The sequence below is a fragment of the Leopardus geoffroyi genome, chromosome B2 (assembly GCF_018350155.1).
Source record: "Leopardus geoffroyi isolate Oge1 chromosome B2, O.geoffroyi_Oge1_pat1.0, whole genome shotgun sequence".
Classification (NCBI taxonomy): Eukaryota; Metazoa; Chordata; class Mammalia; order Carnivora; family Felidae; genus Leopardus; species Leopardus geoffroyi.
This window is the reverse complement of record NC_059332.1, coordinates 24445007-24460426: the sequence shown is the minus strand read 5'-3', so window position 1 is coordinate 24460426 and position 15420 is coordinate 24445007. Positions and strand designations below refer to the sequence as shown.

Sequence of the window (15420 nt, the reverse complement as noted above, 5' to 3'; positions counted from 1 at the left end):
GGATTTGGGTCCTAATAAAGTCATTAAAGAGTTCTGAGTGTTATTCTAAGGCAGAGGATTAAGAAATTTTGGCTTTTTAGCCATGTTTCCAGTTTCTTTTCTTGAAAAAGTCTTAAAAACATACTCAAAAGTATGGGATTTTTTCATTATAAATTCAAGAGAATATGAGAAATAAGGAAGCTTTGGCAAGAAGAGGAAGTAGGGGGATAAACATAAAAAGGGGAAATTAAAAATGGAGTAGGATTAAGCAGTCTGTGTCTAGGACCCGGAAGACCTTGATCATGGGCCCATGTGTCTATGTCTGTATTTTAAACAGAAATACTAAATAATGCTAGGTTAAGGAATGATGAAATGATGATTGAGCCAGTGAAAGTATCAGTGCCCATCATTTGCTTGGGTGACAGGGGCCTTCTGGGTATCATGGACAGTGGTTTGTAATATTCTTAATTTCCCACACAAACTGTTAGTACAGCCAGTGACCTTTCATGCATATGTGGGAAGAGGAGCCAAGGGTGGCAAGTGGACAAGGCAGTATAAGAAATGTGGAATTGGTAGAAGAGAGTGTTGGATACCTATTGTTAACTGAGTGCCCATCTGTAATTTTTGTCCCCCTTTGTCTATTAATAGCTATCAAAAACCAGACATGGTTTTGAGTCTTTTTCATTTATAATGCCCTAGTCATATTCCTAAGATTTCTTGAAGATACTTTAACTTTTTTCCTGAGCGTTATTATGATACAAGAGACTTTGTTACTCATGTTTCCAGGTGATGGTAAGAGTTTACTTAATTTGGCATAAGATGTTTTTATTGAATTATAGCTTGTTTTGCCCATTTTTGTTTTAAAGGAAGTGTTTTAAATGTCTGCCTGATTAGTAGGTAAATGGCTCTTGTTGCCTCCTTCATTTCATTGCAGAGTGCTCGTCTTCGGGCTGCTGGTATTGGGAAAGATTTCAAAGAGAATCCCAACCTCAGGGATAACTGGACAGATGCAGAAGGCTATTACCGTAAGTTCACGGTTCTGATTAATTTTAGAGTTCTAAAATATTTTATAGAATTCTGTTGCTTGATGCAGTCACACGTTGGAGAACTCTTGAGAGTCCTATCACAATGCCAGCACTTACAAAGTATGGCACATCGGATAGCTGCATGAACCCATGTTGTAATCTAGTAAGCAGCCCACGAGCTTCATGAATAGAAGTGAGGTAAAAACTTGATGTGCAACTTAAATCTATTCAAAGTTGTTTTCAGCCATGAGATAAGCCTCCAGGAGGAAGGGGGAACGTCACTTGCTCGTCTTGATCTGAAAACCAAGAAAAACGACATACAAGGATCTTGGGATGCCAGTCATGCAGTATTTGTCCTGCAGGACTACAGGTGGAAACACTTCAGTGAGCACATTTCTTCCCTACTCAATGTTGAAATCCTTAGCAGTGGATAGGAAGTGGGCATGCAGCTTGAACCACATTATGAAAGAGTGACGAATGATGGAGGCTTGGCTTTGATTCTCCCTGGTGCCTAGGACACCAAACACACAGTAGAGATTTGACACATTTTTTAAAGTGACTGCACTGTGTTTCTTTTTATTATGTGTATCTCAGAGTTTTCTTAAGTATTTATTGTTTTCAAAATTACCGTTTCTTAATTTACTTTTCTAGGCGTGAACATAGGTGAAGTCCTAGATAAGCGTTACAATGTGTATGGCTACACTGGCCAGGGTGTATTCAGTAACGTTGTACGAGCCAGAGATAATGCAAGAGCAAACCAAGAAGTGGCTGTAAAAATCATCAGAAACAATGAGCTCATGTAAGTTCAGAAGACATATGTAATGAAACCTAAAAACACAGGTATTCACACATGAAGATTTTTAAAAAGTGTAACAGTCTATAAAAGTATTGCAGTTCTGAAATGACAGAATGATGGTATTGAATCTGATGCCCTTTTTCTTTTATACAGTAGAGGTAATTGCCATATCCATATGTTCTAATAAGTACAATCCATAACCACACACTGAGTTGATATTAAAGTCAACTTGCCATTATTTTTATTTTTTAATTTACATCCAAGTTAGTTAGCATATAGTGCAATAATGATTTCAGGAGTAAAATCTAGTGATTTCATCCCCTACATACAACACCCAGTGCTATCCCAACAGGTGTCTGTCCTCCTTAATGCCCATCACCCATTTAGCCCCTCCCCCCACCCACAACCCTTCCAGCAACCCTGTTTGTTCTCTATATTTAGATCTTCTAAGTTTTGTCCCCCTCCCTATTTTTACATTATTTTTTTTTTAACATTTATTTATTTTTGAGACAGACAGAGCATGAACGGGGGAGGGTCAGAGAGAGGGAGACACAGAATCTGAAACAGGCTCCAGGCTCTGAGCTGTCAGCCCAGAGCCCGACGTGGGGCTCGAACTCACGGACCGCGAGATCATGACCTGAGCCAAAGTCGGCTGCTTAACCGACTGAGCCACCCAGGCGCCCCCATTATTTTTGCTTCCCTTTCCTTATGTTTTATCTGTTGTGTATTTTAAATTCTACATATGAGTGAAATCATGATATTTGTCTTTCTCTGGCTAATTTTGCTTAGCATAATGCACTCTCGTTCCATCCATGTTGTTGCAGATGGCAAGATTTCATTCTTTTTGATTGTCGAGTAATAGTCCATTAAATTGTAACTAGAATTTTAGAGGAAAACCAAATATTTAATACTTGGTAAGACATCCATTATTAGACTCTTACACCAGAACTTGTACAGGGTGGTTCTGTTTTTGTTAAAATAACATTTACATCAAGATGTTTTTGAGATAAAATATGTGCAAGATTGAATTCCCTTCAAGCAATGTGGGTTTGTTTCTTAGTGTTTCTGTTAATTGTGGAAATTAACTGCATGAGAACAATATTTGGCTCAGTATAAATTATTGCATTAATGATATACAGACTTGTCAGTCCTCAATAGATTTATTAGTATTTAAAAAAAATTCCAAACTCCTTATCACCTGTAATACATCAGACTGGAACTAGTTAAATATTGTTTGATTTTTTTTTTTTCATCTGTATTGTGTTCAGTTTTGATTTTCTTTTACTTTTCAGGCAAAAAACTGGCTTAAAAGAACTAGAATTCTTGAAAAAACTTAATGATGCTGATCCTGATGACAAATTTCATTGTTTGCGACTCTTCAGACACTTTTATCACAAGCAGCATCTCTGTCTCGTATTTGAGCCTCTGAGGTAAGCTGTCAAATCTGTACATTACTAAACACTTAGATAAATGCGATGACAAATTTTCTGTGTGTTTTATTTTTCCAGTTAGCTCTGGGTTTGTCTTTTACTTTTGGTTAAGAACTAGTTTCTTGACAATAGTTAATGTATAAACACTAATTGACTGCATACTGTATACCAAACTCTAATCTCCTGTAGCCATCAGCGCAACAGAGGTTCTCCGAAAGTTCAATACTTTTACACCATGATAAAAAGAAATGGAAATAGTAGAGTAGGAAAATACAATTTTGATTGTCAAAAGTATGGCTTTAGTTTTGGGCTTTCAGATGTAAACCATTCTGAAATCAATAGGAATTTCACCATTGTATGTCTTCCCTTCTATTTTTGAAAGTTGAGTTTTACTGGAAAGTTGTGTTATATACATACAGATTCATGTGCTCTCATTTCAATGTAGAATAATTTATTAAACATCTGAGGAGGTTCTTGAACAGGTACTTTCATTATAATCCAGATTGCAGATTTGATTTTACTTTATGCTTGGACATGATTTTGCCTTTTTTATTTCCATTTTGCATTTTAACCCCTAATTTTGTGTTGTTGCTTTTCTCTCCTAAAAGTATGAATTTACGAGAGGTGTTAAAAAAATATGGTAAAGATGTTGGTCTTCATATTAAAGCCGTGAGATCCTATAGTCAGCAGCTGTTCTTGGCATTAAAACTCCTTAAAAGATGCAATATCCTACATGCAGATATCAAGCCAGACAATATCCTGGTAAGTCCATCAGTCAGGTTGCCTTGTACATCCGTATAGTTTCTTACCAATGATGTGATTACCACTGTATTATTCTAAAAACGATGTCTTAGAAGAACAACTCAGTATATTAATTACCCATTACAAAGGACTTAACCAGCGTTTACTTTTATGGAAGTTGGTCCATGAAATTTCATAGTAAAGTGTAAAGAAAGGAAATAGGCTATTGTCCCCAATTTTTTCCTTTTGATTGATGGATTTAGAGTACACATAAACCTCAGGAGTGCTTTAATGGAGTAATGGTGGGTTTCTTCTGGTATCTAAAAAGAAAAAGAAATAAAAGATACATATGTGTTGTTTGAAATTAGGAATGTTCACAACTCTTTGTTCTCTGTGGTCTGACAGGGTTAGAGACACTTAAGGAGAATTATCTCTTAAATCTACAGTTTGTCTGTAGGTGCCCAGGAGGGGGTCCAAACACAGTAACTCAGTTGTGATTACATTGAAAGGTGTCCCTTTCAGTCTTTATCTCGTAAGGACTTCTGGTATAATATGCAGCTTTCACAGAGTACATGTTTTTGAAATTTAAAAGTAATATATCCTTATAGGGGAGTGATGAATGCACACATACCTCTTCCCTCCCTGGCCCCATTTCTTCACTCCTGTTCTGAGATGTTCAGAGTTGCGGGTATGTTCACAACTTGAGGAATTCCTAACTTGTCTGCTAGTAACATGTTCTACACTTTTAAAAGATTACGATCCCATTAAAGTTTAAGGATCCCTTGTCAGTAACTTACCTGTTAGTTCTGATTCTTCTTTTACTTTTTTAATATCTTAAAATATTTTCTTCCAGACTACCACATAAATAATGAGACATTCCATCTTAGCATGTTTTGTCTGACTTTACAATGTATTGCGTATCCAGTATAATTTGGGGTTAGAAGAGCTGAGTAATTACAGTGAAATCAATGAATTGTAGACTTGCCTAGTCAACTTCATAGTTAGTTTTTACCTCAATTTTCTTTAAATTGTGTAATATACCATTCATATCAAAGAATGTGTAAGATCTATAAAACCTAAAGGTAACTATGCATTGAAAATCTGTTTAACCACCACAGAAGTTAAAGAATAAGACCTTTGCCAGTATTCAGGAGCTCTTATTTTTAAAACTTCATTTTCTTTGAGTTAATGCTACTCTCATAAGGTTTTCACATGGACTTCAGACACTGAATGTTGTCTCTCCTTCCCAAGAAAGGAGGAAATAGACCTCAGAGATCACAGGGACCTGCTTGTGAATGAAAATCCAAAACTTCTAGCCCAGGATTTCAACCATCAGTGTGGTAGGAGTACCACATTCCTTGTGAGAGGATAGAAATTATGTAGCCAAACTGAAATGCACATAAGTGTGGCTCCCCTGCTATCATTTAAGGCATGTTAGCCAGCCCAAGAGTGGAACTCCTGTCAGTGGAACTGGTAGATTCTAATTTTAAAATTGTCCTGAGGTTTCTCTGGGTTTTAAACTGCTTCATTAATTAAGTAGCTGAATGCAGTTTATACTTTTTAAAAAGCTTCACAAGTACTTTTCCATTTGAAGATCCCTATCTTCCTGAGACCCCAGATGAAGAGAATGGTTACGGATATGGCAGTTAAAAATAATCATTTCCATTATTAGCTTAATTCTGTGGATATCAACTGTAATGGGCCAATCTGTAACACTGACCAGACTTGGATATCCCAGTAGAAAGTGTTTATGTTAAAGTGTTATGTTTCTTTGGGGTGGGAACTATAGGCCAAGTTCAAGTCCCAACTCGGAATTTGTGTGTGTCTCTTTTGAAGGGGGGAAGGGACTCTGGAATATGAATTATCTTCACTTGTTAATCCTGAACATGCTTCTGACTCATGAGTGGCAGCAGCCATGGGAGCAGCTCCAGCCTTTCTCAGCAGATGTCACTGTTACTGTGTATGTTGAAGTATTTACAAAGGAAAAAAGAAACAAATGACTAATATAGAGTTCATATTTATCAAATATTGTGCCAAATATACTTAACATTTTCTTGACTAATACCTTTTTTATATTTAAGGGATTTAGTATTTTTTAGACTTGAAGTGATTGCTAAATTTGGGATGGTCTAGCAGCTTCCGGTGAAGAATGTTTTTGCTCTGATTTTGTCCAGATTTAATCTGAATCGTCCTCTGCTTTCATTGCTATCATAATTTTCTGGCAACTGAAAGTTAACCTCAGTCAATTGAAAGTTAGAATCTAAATGTGATCCCTTCTTAATAAACGTGTTCATATTCCTTTAAATTAGTAACTTGACTTTATTCAGGTATTCTGGGGATTTTTAGAAGATGCTTTGCTTCAATGAGATTTTTCTAGTACCCCTCCCTTTTCAAAGTAGCATAGGTTAAAATTGTACTTGGTATTATTCCATATTTCCTCAATGAAAAAAGTTCTTTTAACTAATTATAATCAAATACTTGATAGCTCTTAATTTTTTATAATTAGGAAATTGAGTTCTAAGATAATTAGAAAAGGAATTTTTAAATGGGTAACTTTGTTTTCAGTATTGGAAATAACTTCTCAAAACCCATTGTTTTTTATCTGATTATTTGTCTTAATTCTTTCTGGCATGAATTAAACTTCCATGATAAAATGTTTTGCAGGTTAATGAATCAAAAACTATTTTAAAGCTCTGCGATTTTGGGTCGGCTTCACATGTTGCGGATAATGACATAACACCTTATCTTGTCAGTAGATTTTATCGTGCTCCTGAAATCAGTAAGTCTCTTCAGCTGTTCTTTGACCTGGGCCATCATATGCAGTGGAAACAGCATATTTAATGTCTAAGTACTGTTCTCCATCGCACTTCAGCAGCTGCTCGAGGTCATTCATGAGGAAGGGAACCGTAGCAAGTTCATCCTCCTCAGGTGGAATGGTGGTAGTTGTGACAGGAGTCTTGATCATGTCTGGCAAGAGTAGCAAAACAGTTCTGGAAAATCCTCGGCTTTAGAAGACTGCTCTTGATTACTCAAGGTCTGATTATCAAATTTATGGATTATATGGGACCTTTGTTTTTTCTCTTCCTGTTGCCTTGGTTGAGGCTGGTTAGCACCCCCACCAAAGGTGAAATGAAAAAAGAAATACTTTCTTCCACACCCCCCTTCAGTCCCTTCTGCATTTTCTCATTTTTTAAGGTTTTTAAGTTTAAGAGTCTACTAAGAATTAGTGGGGAAAAAACATAAAGCTAATGCCAAAGTGAGGTATTAAGATTGCAGTTATGGAGGCCGAGCTAAATTAATCCCTCATTAATGAAAATAAATTGTAGTTGATTGTTTTTATCATCATGTATTAACACTCCCATTTTGTTTTCAGTTATAGGGAAAAGCTATGACTATGGTATAGACATGTGGTCTGTGGGTTGTACCTTATATGAACTCTACACCGGAAAAATTTTGTTTCCTGGCAAAACCAATAACCATATGTTGAAGCTCGCCATGGATCTCAAAGGAAAGATGCCCAATAAGGTAGGACATTAGTGTGAGCTGCTTTTTGTTTTTTGAGGTCTTAGCAGTAGTTTATTGTAGACCAGTGGATTGCTGACACTTAGTCCTCAGTAGTGTCTATAAAACAATTTCAGAAAGGCAGGTATATGGCTACTGTGATTCCTTAGTTCTTTTTCATTTCTGCTGTTTAAGTTAGTGGTTCTAATCAACCAAGAGCTGTCAAGATAAGAGAAGTCCATTTTCCTCTTCCCTCTAATGTGTCTCTTTGCTTTTCTTTATTCTTTTAAGCAGGAGGGTAGGGGCCTAGAGTTTGGAGTAGAATTGGAATTGAGGAAGAGAGATTGATGAGCATAAATTTGTTCAGCACCATACATGTGTATATATATGACTGTTTCATATCTTTGTTCTTCCCTTGTTTGTTTATTGTCCTTTAATGATGGGCAGAGAAGCAGCCTTGGGAGCACACCGTATATTGATAACAGCACCAAACATGCTTGAGAGGTGGAATGAAAAAAGATGCAGGTCAGGTTAGTTCAGATGTGAAGAAGGGCTCAGTTGTCAGAGAATGATGGGGGACTACTGGAAAAGGAACTTGATGGCCTTCAGTTTATTCAGATTGGAAGTTCTTTGGGAAAGGAAGTTACCAAGAAAACTCCCTTGAACTTGACATCTTTATAACCTAAAATTCACCCTTAATGCTTCAGCTACAACAGTTATTTCAGAAATGAAGCAGAAACTTGAGGCATTTATAAACCTGAGGGCCATATGTTAGACTTTGATGATTTCAGCTTATTTGCTAAATTTCTGAGAGATTACAGATTTTTCCACGTATGGGTCAGAAGCCATTGTATTTTTCAGGTACTGTCCAAATTCTATTATGTTGGGCTTGGTTAGAAGAAGTTACACAAAAATTAACCATGTTGGTATTTGTTTTAATGAGGTCTCACCTATATCCTCTTTGGACCATTGGAACATAATTTGTGAAATGTCATTGGGTTTCTTAAACTGCCAAGAGAAAAGGGTCCAAATGTGTGATACTTTTACTTTCTAAGCATAAATTATTTTGTCTTTGTTTGATCCTCAATTTTGAATAATGAAAGCACAATGTGATACTATAATTGGTTTAAGTCACTGCCTGGGAAAACTGAATTTCATGATATTAAGTAGTTTCAGGCATAGCATTTCTATTTGCTCTTTCAAAGGGGTTAAACTCTCCTGAGCAAGGACTCTAAGATTCCTAAACAAGGAGACAAACCTAGAGAGACTAAATTAATATTATTTGTGACTTGTTTCGTATTAAATTGTTAGTAGGCCAGACTGTTTCATAATAGTTCAGAACCCAAGTTTTGTTTTGCTTTATTGCCAGATGATTCGGAAAGGCGTATTCAAAGACCAACATTTTGATCAAAACCTCAACTTCATGTATATAGAAGTTGATAAAGTAACAGAGAGGGTAAGTCTCTTTTAGCTGTGCTACATTAAATGATTTTCTTACTGTGAACAAACAATGCTGGGTGGTACTAGGAGCAATGAATATTTAAAACACTAAAAATAATTCCTTTTGCTGTTGGCCAATTCCTGAATAAAACACAATCAGGTTATGAAAAAGATGAAGGGATTTAAAAATGTTTAGTATAATGAGTCTATTTTTATTATAGGTCATATTTAAATGGCCCTCTTCCTCTGTTCTTTGGATCCTGGCCTCCCATCCAGCTTTTGTGCTGCTTGCCAGAGTGATCTTTTTGAAAACAAATCTGATCATGTTATTCTGCCTGCTTAAAAACCCTTCTTTGGGTTCCTCTCTGATGAACTCTGCCATCTTCAGCAGTTCCCACCCCCACGCAGTACTCTGTAAACCCCACCATGCCACACTTGGCAGTTAGCCAAAGGGCGTGCTGTGTCACACCTCTGTGCCTTTGTTCACAGACTGTCCTGACCTTATCTGCCTCCTGTACTTCCTCATCCCCTAAAAATAATTTGTCCAACTTCAAGCCTCAAGGGAAATACACATTCTACATGAGCCCTTCTAAAACCTCCAGGTTAAAGTAAGGACTTCTTTATTTTTGCCCCATTATATCGGCTGTTCCTAACTTCATCGGAGCACTTAACCACAAACACTTTTTGGTATGGACTTGCTTCCATGTCTGTTTGTTACCACTTCAGGATAGGGAAAGTACAGTTCAAACTCAAGTGTTTACTGTTAATTATTATTAAACTGTTTTAGGGTTTTCACAGACTTCTTTCTTTTGACATTTTCTCTCTTTTTACAAAATTAAATTACAGTTTTTTAAAAATTGTCATTGCTAACTTGGGGTTGATTTTTTTTTCCCCCCATTGAAGTTTTTTGGTTGCTTCTTAAAAAGATGTAGACTAGAGGAAGCTGTGTCAAAGTTTTCAATGAGTAGATGATAACCTATATGTTAGAAGTCTTGATAGACGAAGCAGTCTGATTTAAGTTACATATGCTTAGTAACTCATTTAGACATACACATTTTAAAAATTATTTTTAGGAGAAGGTTACTGTCATGAGCACCATTAATCCAACCAAGGACCTGTTGGCTGACTTGATTGGGTGCCAGCGACTTCCTGAAGACCAACGTAAAAAAGTACACCAGCTAAAGGACTTGTTGGACCAGATCCTGATGTTGGACCCAGCTAAACGAATTAGCATCAATCAGGCCCTACAGCATGCCTTCATCCAGGAAAAAATTTAAACGAGATGAAGAAGCTCCAAGGGTTTGAGTAATTAAATACAAAGACTGAAGAAATTTCACAGCAGTTTATTAATGTATATAAACTTATAAATATTTCTCCAGCAAATTTGAGGAAGCATGATATATTTGAATTAACACCAAGGGTGATATTTCTTTTAGAAATGTTAGTTAATCTGTTTTGTGTCTTATGTGAAATTTCACTGTAGAACTGTTTTAATTGCCAAGACTGCACAGAATTACAGTGCAAATGTATATGGTTGCAGTTCACATAAAAGACAAAAGCATCTGTTATAAAAGGAGTAGTAATGTTGGGTGGTTGATTTATTTTTAGCAAACTTGGCTTCATATTGGTCTTCAGATAAAATGGCCAGCATAAATGCTGTTTATATTCACATTTTCCTAGGTGTGTGTGTGCAGGCCACAGCGGCATGCCCTTGGCGTAGTCAGTGCCGAAGGGGGTCTGTTCCTTCTTGAGCCTGCCTGCAGGGACGGCCTCCTCTTTTAAAGCAGGTTGTGTACAACATTCAGTACACTGAAGGTAAGCTAAACCATCAACATCACTGGCGTTTTAAGACGTTATTTTATTGGAACAGTTGACAAATGAGGGATATTAGCTTTGTGGCGGAATTCCCTGCATGTGTGCTAACTGATCTCGTTTTCTTTTTTGGCATCGCGACTGTGGCATAGTTACAATTTCTGTTCTGTTCATCACATTTAAAATTGGAAGAGTGTGCGCTTGATGGATAGAGCGCCTTCAGTGTACTGTTTCTTATTAACTTTAATTTTTTTAAATCAACTTGCTATAGACTTTATATACATTTTGTTAAATACAGTTCGTAGTGACATAGAAACAATGCGTAGTTTTCATTTACTAATTAACAAATGTTGAGGCCTAATTCTGAGAGTCCTCATATTTAAAAGTTAGACAACATAATGAAATTTTTAACTATTTGTATGTCATTTTGAAAGTGTACTGCTTTATGGTAAAAGTGTTTTTTCATTTGTTCATTGTTTTCATTATTTGTGATCATGTTGTCTTTCAATACAGGCATAAACCTTCCACTCTTGAACAAAGCAGCTGCTTTTTAAAAGCGGTAATTGCTTCTTTACCTTTTATTTCTTTTGTAAATGAAGCTTTTCTTTAAGAATGTGACTTTAAAGTGTTGTCTATTGCATAAAACAGTTGACACTCACTTATTGTAAAGTGAAGATTGTTCTACTGCATGTGAAGTGGACCATGCAGATTTCTGTATGTTCTCAGTATGCATCACTAGATAATAAAGTCTTTTGTGAACAAGGCATTTGTAGCCATTTTTAAAAGTTTTTGTCTTCAGTGCTGGTAAGTCAGGTAAACCATAACTAGTTAAAAGCAACCTTTCATTTCTTCCTTTAAGTCTTTAAAAGAATTATTTGTTAAAGATGTAAAGCCTAGCCACAAGTTTATCATTTTATTAATAATCAGGATCCTAATTATTTCATCAAAAGAATCCTGCAAATATTGTCAGCTTTCAGTGTAGTGAGATAATTCCTGTAGGTTATGGGGTATAATTCAGGATTTAACTAATGTTTCTGCTATTTTCTCACTTTTCCTTCTGATGGTGCGGAAAGAGAAAAAAGGAAAACGGGGCACAGGCCATTCAACGCCTTCTCCAAGGGGTCTGATTTGCTGAGACACCAGCTTCACCTTCTTAACAAGGTTATTTCTGACAGCATGTGTAGATAAACATTTAGCCACAATTTAAGACAAAATCATGTAAATCAGCTTGGTTTTGCAGCACAAAGGAATTCGTATTTTTAAACATGGTAGGGGAGCTTTTTCAGAAATGCATATGAATCTTTTCTGTTTGGGTGGTAAAATTAATGCTTGTCTTCCTGAGCAATGTGGAAAATAATCAGATTTTTGGGGTTTAAATAATATTTTTAAATTGTAAATGGGATTTTTTTATTCACCCAGGCACCTAATTACAACAAGATGCACGTTTTGGTGCATTCAAGAATGGAAAAATCAGAATAGCAGCATTCTTCTGGTGGGTTTTGCTCCATTTAAAGACATGAAATGAACTACAGCCAGGAAGGTGATAGATGATATAATAAGCCAACTTTGAATCTACACCCCGTCTCTTCATGGTTTAGACTTTACTAAAGTAAATACAAGCTGGTTTCCATCTTCAGGTAGAGGGAAGCCTTTTACAAAAGGCTTCACAGGTGCAGCTTTTCTACCTTAACAAAATGGGTAGTGATTTTCCCACCATGATTTACTTTATTTTGGTGATCATATGCTGCATATTCGAGTCTTTTGTAGTTATTTTCACTCAAAATAGTTAACATTTTGATGCTTCTGGTGATTTTTCATGGCTTCGTTTTATATAATTATTTAAGTAAGTTAACTTCCACTAGAGACAGTTCATCTTATGCCTTCAAAACTATTACCTATTCTTTAAAAAACAAAGTTGCTTGTTACTTGTTCTTTGTGTTTTAGGTGCAGTTCAGTGGAAGATGATGACAGCCAGAAGACATGAGCTAAGGTTTCTGTCCTATAAAAGATTAAAACAAACAAACAAAAAAGAATCCTCCATTTAATTTTTGTCTAATTTTTTAGTTTTCAGCCTTATCATTTGGGTTTCGTTAATGTTTGGCACTTAGAGTAGTAGTGCTGTTGTGTTCATCTGTACATGCTTGTTTTATTGTGCTTCCTGCCTCTCCCCTCTCTTCCCTCCCCTACAGTAAAAACAGTGGTCATTGAGTGGTTGGTAGGAAAGACTCCTCAATGGCGAGATTCCACATTAAACACGTGGCGGTCAGAATTGGTCCCTAGGGGTTATTAGGAAACTAGAAACCACCAAAACCTCGTACATCAAAAAAGCAGTCTTTAGCTTTAGGTATCTAATCTCCTTGGCAAATGCAAAAGAATAGCAAGTCGTGGAATTTGAAGAACACTATTATTCAACTCCCTTAATCCTCTTTCCTTTTAATCCAGCTTTCCTTTTAGTCCCTTTGTTTTCACAAGTGCGCCAATCATGGTCTTAAAATAGACACAGTATTTAGAGTCACTGTCAGTTTTTCTTCTTAAGGGAAATGAGAGAAGTCAATCTTCCCAAATTTAGCATTCCTAGATTTGTCTATTTGAAAGGAACTCTGTAAACATTCTTTATATACATACACAGGATTTGATTAGAATTTGTAATTTTGCAGAGGCAGAAATTCAGAGCTTGGTAAGAACTGTGTGTTTGATTATGGTCATTTAGTTGAATTACCTTTAACCTACATTCATATTTCACAGTAGCTGTATAGTTTTCAAATAAGTTAATCTCTGGTAAAGCTTTTTGATTTATTACACTTCACAGCAAAATATACTGTGAATGTGTCAGACTTCAGGGTTCCTAAGTCTTAGGACACAACCCTCAAAAAGGTCCTACTTTCTGTAGTGAGAGGGTAGGTGAGATCCAGAAAGCACATACATTGGACAGCCCATTCTAGGTGGACCTTATTCTCAAAGGTCTCAGAATTCAGGTTGGAATATCCAAGTTTTGAAGGAAGGGAGCATCTGGTCATAAACTTTGAAGACCTTCCCAGTATTCACTTTCACCCTTAAGTCCTTATTAATAGCATCCTGTTTATTCAAACCCAGTGTATAACTCATTCCACTCTACTACTTCAAAATAGTTTTGTATTTGTAAAATACTGTAACTTTTTTTTTCCCCATTATAATAACCACCTCTTTTCTCTAAAACAAATACTCAGGGCATTTCTACAATATGAAAAACATATGTTTTGTGGTATGTGGTAGAGCAGAGAAATGTAATGTTCTCATATTTGTTTCATATTTGCATCCATCCTGCTTTGCTTTACCTGTACTTGATCATCATTTGGTTACTGGAGCTGGCTAGGTAGAAATAAAATCTCTGAAATGACACAGGAATCACATATCTTCAAACTTAGGCCAGGCAGTTAAGGAATGCCCTTTTTAAATGGTGGAGATAGGAAAGAAGTAGACATTCAAATAAGTAATTTCCTTTCATGAGTTATGATGATATCATTGGAAATTGGGCTTCGTAAAGTGTTTCTTTCCTTGTAGTATACTAGTTCAAGCATATATTATGCAACACAAGTTTTATCATTCTCCTAGATGGAATGTCTTCCTTTTGGAAGTGTTCACTACAGATTCATTTGTGTTTTTTTACATGTTTAATAATGTACACTAAATTGACTTAAAATGTTTTCCAGTTATTTGATAGATATCATCATGGCATCTTTAATTGTTTTTTTCTCCTTCTGTATGTAGGGTAAGGGACTGTTCTTCTGAAGAATCTTTCCATTTAGTGATCAAGATATGGAAGCTGGTCTCTGAAAATACTCAATGTGTATCCCAATTACTCATGGTATCATTTGAATTGTAACTTGCATTTTAAATAGAAACAATGTTTCTAATTATTGGGAAACCTTAATAAAATATGCCTCTTGTTACCAGATTGTCTCCTGATTTTTTCCTTTGCTCCAGTTTGGTATTTTGTGTTTAGTTTTAAATTAAAACACCATTTCCTACCTAAAGTTTCTTAGATGCTATTTTACTGGTGTTCATAGATCTGCCTCGAAAGGTATTCTGTGCTCAAATCTGATTGGCAACTGCCGGATTAAGTTAGAGTGGTATTTACAGGTTCTCAGAAGACATCTGATGTGCATCCCAGTGAGGGCAAAGGTATAGAGAGAAGTTTACCAAACCACTTGGCAGAATATACCCTTTCACAGAACCTGCTGTTTGGAAACAGCCTAGTATCTTCCTTACAAACATCAAAATACTTCCTAGCGACTAAGTGCACAACACACACCAAACAAAGGGTGTTGGATTCCTATTCTTGGTACATATAGTTCTGATTTGGTTTTCCTAATAATACAAACATAGTAAGTAAGGAGAGAACTCCCTCTTCTGTAATGATTTCATTCAATTGGTTCATTGCAGATGGGGAAGGCTGGCAAATACTGGACTCTAGTGTGTCCATTTTCGTTTAAGGAAATGTCCTTAACAAAACAAACAACGTGTAAAATGCTTAAGAGTGGCAGTGAGGCTGAGTGGCTCTTTAACACACAAAGCAGGACTGGAGAATGGAAGACAGCCAGAATGTGTGGCTGTGTGAATACACCTGACCTAGCTGATGCTCCCTTCTCTCATTAGCAGTCGATTCCTGGTTTTGGGAAAAAATGGGCCAAATGGCAGTGGTTCTGGATACCCTCCC

At 36.3% G+C, this 15420-nt stretch overlaps 2 protein-coding genes across 17 annotated transcripts in view; one reads left to right on the top strand and one right to left on the bottom strand.

The window, feature by feature from the left end:
* PRPF4B (pre-mRNA processing factor 4B) overlaps positions 1 to 14656 on the top strand; it is a 36791-nt gene extending 22135 nt beyond the window's left edge. The window contains exons 8-21 of one of the 14 annotated variants that reach the window (XR_006717091.1): positions 914 to 1004; positions 1656 to 1803; positions 3093 to 3230; positions 3839 to 3992; positions 6636 to 6750; positions 7345 to 7496; positions 8842 to 8928; positions 9986 to 10263; positions 10593 to 10727; positions 11238 to 11283; positions 11798 to 11885; positions 12144 to 12216; positions 12669 to 12714; positions 14472 to 14656. Coding sequence is in view for 2 of the 14 variants with exons in the window: in XM_045497552.1 (XP_045353508.1) it covers positions 914 to 1004; positions 1656 to 1803; positions 3093 to 3230; positions 3839 to 3992; positions 6636 to 6750; positions 7345 to 7496; positions 8842 to 8928; positions 9986 to 10189 (1089 nt within the window). In the remaining 12 variants the exon portion in view is untranslated. Of the gene's footprint in view, positions 1 to 913; positions 1005 to 1655; positions 1804 to 3092; positions 3231 to 3838; positions 3993 to 5807; positions 5932 to 6635; positions 6751 to 7344; positions 7497 to 7919; positions 8929 to 9985 lie in introns of those variants that run through there. The other 13 variants (XR_006717090.1, XR_006717087.1, XR_006717089.1 and 10 more) reach the window with 13 other exon arrangements.
* Positions 4124 to 15420, bottom strand: part of FAM217A (family with sequence similarity 217 member A) — a 29938-nt gene continuing 18641 nt past the window's right edge. For all 3 annotated transcript variants that reach the window (XM_045497558.1, XM_045497555.1, XM_045497557.1), the window contains exon 9: positions 4124 to 4291. In XM_045497558.1, coding sequence (XP_045353514.1) covers positions 4260 to 4291 — 32 coding nt within the window. In that variant the 3' untranslated portion in view covers positions 4124 to 4259. The remainder of the gene's footprint in view (positions 4292 to 15420) is intronic.